Source organism: Caenorhabditis briggsae (genome assembly GCF_000004555.2).
Source record: "Caenorhabditis briggsae complete genome, chrIV, whole genome shotgun sequence".
In the NCBI taxonomy this organism is placed as follows: Eukaryota; Metazoa; Nematoda; class Chromadorea; order Rhabditida; family Rhabditidae; genus Caenorhabditis; species Caenorhabditis briggsae.
Genome location: NC_013487.2, coordinates 13,931,130 through 13,938,830, shown reverse-complemented (window position 1 = coordinate 13,938,830; position 7,701 = coordinate 13,931,130). Strand labels below are relative to the sequence as shown.

The window sequence follows — 7,701 nt, the reverse complement described above, 5'->3', positions numbered from 1 at the left end:
TTCAAAGTTTTTTGAATAATTTTTGAAACAGAAAAATTCGAAATTAGATATTGTCATTTTGACGTGATGGCCTAGAAGACCAAACTTGCAAAAGTTAGGCCACCACTTCAAGATGAATTCGAATTCGTCTCGAAAAATTTCTCGAAGTCATGTCGAAAGGATACGCTGGTCTACAACAAACTTAGTATCAAGAATTGAATTCTCAACGATTAAAAAATTTTTTGAATAATATTTGAAACAGAAAGTTTTGTAACTCAGAAATCGTATGTCCCAAGAATTGCCATTTTAACGATTTCAAAAAGTTTTGAATAACATTTGAAACACAAAAATTTCAAAAATTCGAAAATTCAGAAATCCGTCATTTTTCTAAACTTCACATTTTCGGATTACTGTAGTTCGGTGCACAATTAATTTCAACTACGTTAACGAAATACCAATAGATTATATATTTTTTGTTTTTTATTTAAAAATTTTTGAAACAGTAACTTTTGAAATATTCGCGGAAAATTCGTATAGTTGGGTTACTGTAGTTTTTCAAAAATTTCTGAAAAATCATTGAAATCGTTAAAAATGTAATTGAAACAACTCCCTTTTACAACTTTTTGAAGAAAAATATCACATTTTGAAATTTGAATTTGGTGGCCTAGAAATCCAATTTCTGCGGATTTCTAGGCCTCCAAAATAGCTTAGAAAATCTTAAAAAATAGAATTTTCAGCCAAAAAACCAAAAAAAGCAAAAAAATAAACAAAAAACGGAAGCTGAAAATTGGTGGTTGAGACTCTTCACTTTCCCTTTTTTTCTATTTTTTACTCTTTTTTGGCTTCAAGGCGATCCTCAAATTTTTCAAGAGCGCTTTCGGAATTTCCAATTTTTTCGGCTCTTTTTTAACCCGATTTTGGTGGAAAAGGGGGCATTACAATGATTGGATTTTTTGGTAGCCTAGAAAAATGTAAAAGATAGGTCACCAAAAAATGCAAAAAAGAAGAAAAATTCCAATTAGATTCCCAAATTGCCCCTAATACTAAGACATAAAAAATTCAATTGGAACCAAAAAGGAGAAAAAAAAACGACATAAAATTGATTAAAAAAGGGGGAGCAGCCATCATGCAGATCAGAGTTTATTTATAGATATAAACACGAATAATTCTCAGTGTTATTTTTGTGGAAATGTGGATATGAGGAGGGGCGGGGCTTAAGTGAAAAAAATTGGAGGTGATGGTACCATTTTACAAATGTTTCAGTGATAACAAACAAAAAGAGGTGGGCGGGGCTTATATGAACATCCCCCAAATTAGATTTGAGAGAGGGAGAAGAGAATTAGAGAAAAAGAGGAAAAAAGGAAAAATGTGGATGAGAGGAGATGAAATTTCACACATTTTTGCTTAAAAATTGGGGGGAAAAGACAACGAAATGATTGTGATAAGAGAGAGAGAGAGATCAGAATCAGAGACGCAGAAATCAATCCCTCTAGCGAACTCCAACAGCAGACGTTCCACCACCACCTCGAACTGTCTTCTGAGCGTTTGGCAATGGCCGACGGAAGAGAAGCACGTGACGTTCTGGTCCATGAATCATGTAGTGAATCCATCCGGGAGACTGAAAAGTGATTAGTTATTGAAGGCTGAGCAACGATGCGAAGTTAAGGATTTTCCAACTGAGTCAACGTGGCCTAGAAAATTCTAGAAATCGAATTTCTAGGCCACATAGACAAATGGCCTAGGAAATCATGAAAATTGAGTTCCTAGGCCATCAAATTTTCTCGTAAAATCTCGTGACCTAGTTTTGGGATTCTCTGCCACGTTCTTCAAAATTCGTGGCCTTGAATTCCTGAACCGTGTAATTTTAGGCCACTCGTGTCATGAAATTGAAAGGGTTTATCACAAAACGTGACGTGGCCTAGAAATCCAGGACTAGGCCATCAACTCAATCGTGGCCTATGGATCCCTAGAAATCGAATTTCTAGGTCAAATGGCCTAGAAATTTATCAAAATGGATTTCCTAGGCCATCATTTTTGGTAAAATTAATGTCCCATTTCTAGGCCGCTATATACAAAAATTATGGGCTAGAACTGGTTCTAGGTCTGAAACTCGGCAAAAAATAGTCGTTTCTACGTCTGGTGGCCTAGAAAACGTCGAAAAATGGAAATTCTAGGCCACCAGACTCAAAAATCTCACTTGCAGCCGATTTTTGAGAATTTTTTCGATAAAAAATGGTGTCTACTTTTAAAAATTCGAAATTTTTACTACGAAAATTCCACAGTTTTCAGACAAATTCCAGCTCAAAAAATCTTAACATTCTCTTTTTTCGACGTTCAATATTGGTATTTTCACTTCTGGTGGCCTAGAAAACGTCAAAAAAATGGAAATTCTAAGCCACCAGACTCAAAAATCTCAGTTTCAGCTGAAATTGGAGGACGTTTTCGGCGAAAAATCAGTTTTTTGATGCGTTTTTCAACGATTTTTCAGACAATTTCTAGCTCATGAAACTAAAAATTAAGAATTTTTGAGCCCAAAATCGCAGTTTTAGCCGAATTTTGGGGATATTTTCACTCATTTTCAGCTCTCACCTGCTGAATTCCGAGACTTCTCCATTCGGTTTCCGACATCAGACGATTCTTTGGAATCAGTTTGGCGACATCCTTGGTGACATGAACGTGTCTATACTCGTATTCATCGTCCTCGTACTTGTTCGAATAGTAGAAATCATTTGATCCAGTCGTCATTTTGTGTAGAGAAACCGGGCTGGAATTGAGGGGGCGGGGCGACGGCGATCTGAAAGTTCGGGTTAGATTTTATTTGATCATTTGACAAGAATACGGTAAAAGCGAGCGAGAAAAGTGACAAAATATACGGAAAAACGATAAAAACGGCGAAAAAAGGGAAAAAAGCTAGTGTTTCGATTTCAGCAGGTCCACAATTCGACTGGAATTCAAATCGCCTCGAATTTCAGCAAATTCGTCCTTGTGCATTGGAATCTGGGCGTGATGCGTGGAATTTTGGTACTCGTATCTGCAAAGTTTTGGGGTTTAGCAGCTGAAAATTCGGAGGGAAAACCCACTCTACATTGAGAAACGTCTTCTTTTGGTCATTTTGGAGGTGATTATCGGCGGCGACTGGAATATTTAATGGTTTTTGAGCGGGAAATTCAAATTTTTGAGTTTTAGAGAAGCCTGGAGCGTTTCAGATTCAAAAAATGCAGATTTTTGAGGTCAAAAATGTCACAAAATCGATTTTTCCAGAAAATATACGAATTTTGAACTGAATTTTGTGAAATTTTGGGGATAAAAACCTCAAAAAAGGCCTTTCTTTGGGTCAAAAATCATCAAAAATGGATATTTTTCGTCTAACAAATTAGTTACTTTTAGTAGGTCTGGACGGATTTAGCTCCAAAATCTTGAAAAAAAAACCGTTGTTTGGGTCAAAAATCGTCAAAAACTGATATTTTTCGGCTGGAAAAAGCTTATTTCGAGAGAATTTTGAAATTTTTGTTTGAAAATCTCAAAAAAGGGGCTTTTTTGGGTGAAAAATACTAAAACTCCATATTTTTAAGTGCGATTTTCGAATTTCGAGAAATCTGCAGATAAAAAATGATCCTAGAGCGCTTTAGCTTGAAAATTTCGGGATATTCGAGTGAAAAACACCCTAAAATCGATTTTATCAGAAAATATAAAAATTTTTGATTCAATTTTGGGTTCAAAAATCTCAAAAAAGGCCTTTTTAGGTCAAAAATCATCAAAAATCGCTATTTTTCGACTGGAAATTGGTATTTTGGCCTTCAAAGAATCGATTTTTCGCAATTTTCGAAAACTTACGAATGAAGCTATAATTGGTGATCGTGAGGGGAGCAACTGGAGACGATTTTGATGGGGATGACGACATGATTAGCGCTGAAATAGAGGAAAAATTGAATTTTTGGGATTTTTTGGGTTATAAGGAGAGAGTGTGAAGAGAGATTTCAGAGAAAAAAGAAGAAAAAAAAATAGAGGCTATAAGCGAGAAAAGGGGCGGAGCTTGCCGATTTTTCGATTTTCCTAAAAAATTTTAAAATTTTAACATAGAGGAGGAATTAGCGAAAGAGGGGCGGAGCTAACAAAAAATTTGCCTATATTGGGATTTTTAAGGCTGAAAATGTGGATTTTAAGCCAATTTTTTCGAATAAAAGTGAAAAATCAACATTTTCTGGGCATATTTTGAAGGGTAAACCCCTTAAAATCGGTTTTTCGATAGCTCAAAAATGAAAAATCCGGATCGTTTCGAAAAATCCTCACATCGTCACTGAGCATTCTGTCCATTCGAACGACGTATCCATCAGAAGTCGTTGCGACGACATAACGGCCACACGGCGAGAAATCCACATTTCGAACGTTTCCGCCGTCGGTTAACTTCAATTTGTGCACTCTGGAAATTGGATTTTCTGGGTTTTTCAGCGCCAAATTGGGCTAAAACAGTCGTTTTCAGCAAAATTGAGCCCATTTTTAGCCAAATTTGAGTCATGTTAGACGAATTTGAAGCTATTTTCAGTCATTTTAGATCCATTTTAAACCAACGTTCGTCGATTTTCGACCATTTTTAGCCTGCTATGAGCCATTTTAGACGAATTCAAGACAATTTCAGGCCATTTTTAGCCGTATTAGAATCATTTTAGGTAAATTTGAGACCATTTCTGACCGAATTCGATCCAACTTTGATGAATTTGAAGCCATTTTTGTCAAGTTTGAGTAATTTGAGACCAATTCGGGGTTTTCGATTTTGACAGAATTTAGACCGTTTTTAAATAATTTTTAACTCATTTTCGACGAATTTAGAGTTATTTTTAGTCAAATTTAGGGGATCTTTAGTCGATTTTGGACATTTTGAGACTTACGGTTCATGATTTTCAGCCGTCGGCGCCTCGGCCTCAATTTTAAAAAAGAACAGCGTTCCACCGGATCCAGCGCAACCGATAAACTTTCTCATCGGATCAATGGCACACTTATGGTACCATGACCATCCTTCTGGATTCTTGTACCACGCGTAATTGGTCACAGATTGCTCAGGTTCTAGGACGGATCTTCTCTCTGGGAACGTTTTGATGCCTTTGGGTAATCCAAATCGACTAATATTCAAATGGGGGTCACATCCACTACCTTTGGATAGGAATAGCTCGGAATCGAGCAAGAAGCGAACACAGTCCATGTAGTCCGAGTGGAGATCAGTGATTACAGCAGATGGAGCATAGATATTGAGGGTGTTATCGCTGGAAATAGAGGTTTCGAGTTTCTAGAAGCTGAAAACCCCTAATTTTTGGATTGCTTGGGGCTGAAAAAACTTAGAATTTCGGTATAAGAACAAAAAATTCACATTTTAAAGTAAAAATTGCCTAGAATTTCATTTTTCGGCATTTTCTACGCCACAAATCCCTCCAAACTCACTGTGGACGATGCAATTCTTCTTGAACCTCCTTCAGAAACGCCTTGTCAGTATCCTCGCCGATTTTTTTCGTGATTTTTATATTATTTGTCGATCTGTAACCAATTTCCATGAACTCTAAAATTGGCAATATCCTACCTGTCTCCGTCACTGCTAGACTGGAAAAATATATTCTTTTTTCCATTCTTCAGCTCGTCACACGTCTTATCGAGCCATTCTTTGGCTGGATTGACGGATAGGTCCCACGACATGAGTTGATGATCGAATCCGCAAGTGATCAGAGTGTTACCATCGCTGTTCCAGTCCTGAAATAAGCGATTTTCGGGAAATTAGAGTATTTTGGGGTCGCAAAATAGGATTTTTGGGAGCTATCAAGTCGAAAAAATGCCGATTTTCAGCATTTTTAGCCTCCAAAAACTGCCTAGTGCCCCTAGAAAAAACTAACCACTGAGAGAACAGCTGACGGATGACTCAGAGGTCCGCCGATGGTGATAAGGCATGACTGATTTCTGATATGATGAATTCGAATCGATTGATCGCCGGAAGCGCACGCGATGAGGTTCGAATCGGCGGGATTCACACGAATGTCGTTGATATCGCCGCCGAAGCTTCGGAGGGTCTGAAAAATCAAATATTAGGCGATTTTGAGAGGATTCTGACTGATTTTAGGATTTTTGGAGCTGATTTTGGGTCGAAAGATGGTTAATTTCGAGAATTTTCAGACTAAATTTCAGCGTTTTTGACCGAATTTCGATGATTTTGGCCGGATTTTTATAGTTTCAGACTGATTTCGGGGCTTTTGGAGCTGATTTTGTGTCTGAAAATGGTTAATTTCAGATTCGGGCATTTTTAGACTAAATTAGGTCAAATTCGATTTTCAGCGTTTTTCGCACTTTTTCTCTTCAAGTTTCAGGATTCTGATGAAACCTACATTATCCAAATTCTTGGTCTTCAAATCGATGACATATACATGTCCCAGAACGCCTCCAGCGACGATTTTATGGGCGGGACGATGATGATCAGCCTCATAGGTGTCATAGGCCCAAGCGACCGAGTAGAGAATCTCCTTGCGATCTGTAGCTATTCCTAATGGCTCGAAAGAGGTCGCCCAGATGTGTTCGAGCTTGTCAGCGTCGGTGATTTTGAATACGTGGACCTGGAAAAATGATTTTTTGAAAAAAAAATTTTAGTGAAAATTTGAAAAAATCCGAACTTTTCAAATTAAAATTTTTTCTGAGCACTTACATTTGTCTCTCCACAGACTGCAACCAATTGATTGTGTTCTGGATAGGCATATGGATTAAAGGCGCATCCGTAGAGGCATATAGACGTATATCTCGATTTTCGCCCTGGACCTTTTTTCGGGAATCCTATCCGACTTCTCGCGGTTTCTACGAACAATTCTATTGGCTTCGCCGCTTGCGATTTCCTCGGTTGACCTCTTTCTTTATTTTTCGCCGATTCCACCGATTTTTTCGGCGAATTTCGGGGGTTTTTCGGTGGTTTTGGTGAGTTCATTGGGTTTTTAATGCACAGGGAATGAGAAATGGTACAGAAAAACGAGGAAAAATGATACAGAAAACGGGGAAAAAGAGGCAAAATCAATGGAAAACAGTGCGAAAAACGCGCTCGCGCGCTTTTCGCATTCAAATTATGCGCGTTCGCTGCGAGACCCGCCGGGGAAGAAAGGGTGTGCGCCTTTAAAAAATCTTTTTGATTCGGGGATTTTTTCGCGGGTTTTCGAGATTTTTCAAGATTTTCGATAAAGAAAAAAAAGAGAATCGACTTGAAATTTGAAGCAAAATTTTTTTTCAATAAAGTAATGTATAAAACTTGCAGTAATGTAGCCCGTGAACCACTTAAATTGTCGAAAAGCAGATTTCGGTCTAAAATCGGATTTTCGATGTGAATTTTTGCATTGATTGTTTTTTCTCGTTGTTTGTCTTGAAAATGTTTGAATATTGTCGAATAAAATGTTCTTTTCCCAAAAAATTTTTTTCTCCAATTCTTTTAAATTCAGAATTTTGATATTTTCAGGTTTTTTCCAGGTATTTTCTTACAGATCTGGGATCCACTTGGGTTCAAGCGAGGGGGTGAGAAAAAGCGCCCCAGCAAACTCGTAGGCCAGAAGAAATTTAATAATTTTAAAATGAACGCGGGTTTGAACTAGATCATGATCTATTTCTTAAAAATCAACGGGTTGCAACGCGCGTATTTTCGCTCATCGTTTAAAACTGTGATACTCAGCCAACAAAGTTCGGCAGCGAATTGAGAATTTTTGAAAAATTTAC

The 7,701-nt window shown here is 37.5% G+C and overlaps 2 protein-coding genes across 2 annotated transcripts; both read right to left on the bottom strand.

Moving 5' to 3' along the window:
- Positions 1 to 1,468: 1,468 nt before the first annotated feature.
- Cbr-cks-1 lies at positions 1,469 to 2,724 on the bottom strand (the record flags this gene model as incomplete). The annotated part of the gene is made up of 2 exons (XM_002640719.1): positions 1,469 to 1,597; positions 2,569 to 2,724. The coding sequence occupies 2 exons, from the start codon at positions 2,722 to 2,724 to the stop codon at positions 1,469 to 1,471; spliced, it is 285 nt and encodes a 94-aa protein (XP_002640765.1).
- Positions 2,725 to 2,889: 165 nt separating this feature from the next.
- Positions 2,890 to 6,928, bottom strand: CBG15631 (the record flags this gene model as incomplete). Its single annotated transcript, XM_045236160.1, has 10 exons — positions 2,890 to 3,010; positions 3,060 to 3,114; positions 3,814 to 3,888; positions 4,176 to 4,399; positions 4,866 to 5,237; positions 5,413 to 5,505; positions 5,549 to 5,715; positions 5,856 to 6,029; positions 6,342 to 6,566; positions 6,656 to 6,928. The coding sequence occupies 10 exons, from the start codon at positions 6,926 to 6,928 to the stop codon at positions 2,890 to 2,892; spliced, it is 1,779 nt and encodes a 592-aa protein (XP_045095755.1).
- Between the last annotated feature and the right edge of the window lie 773 nt (positions 6,929 to 7,701).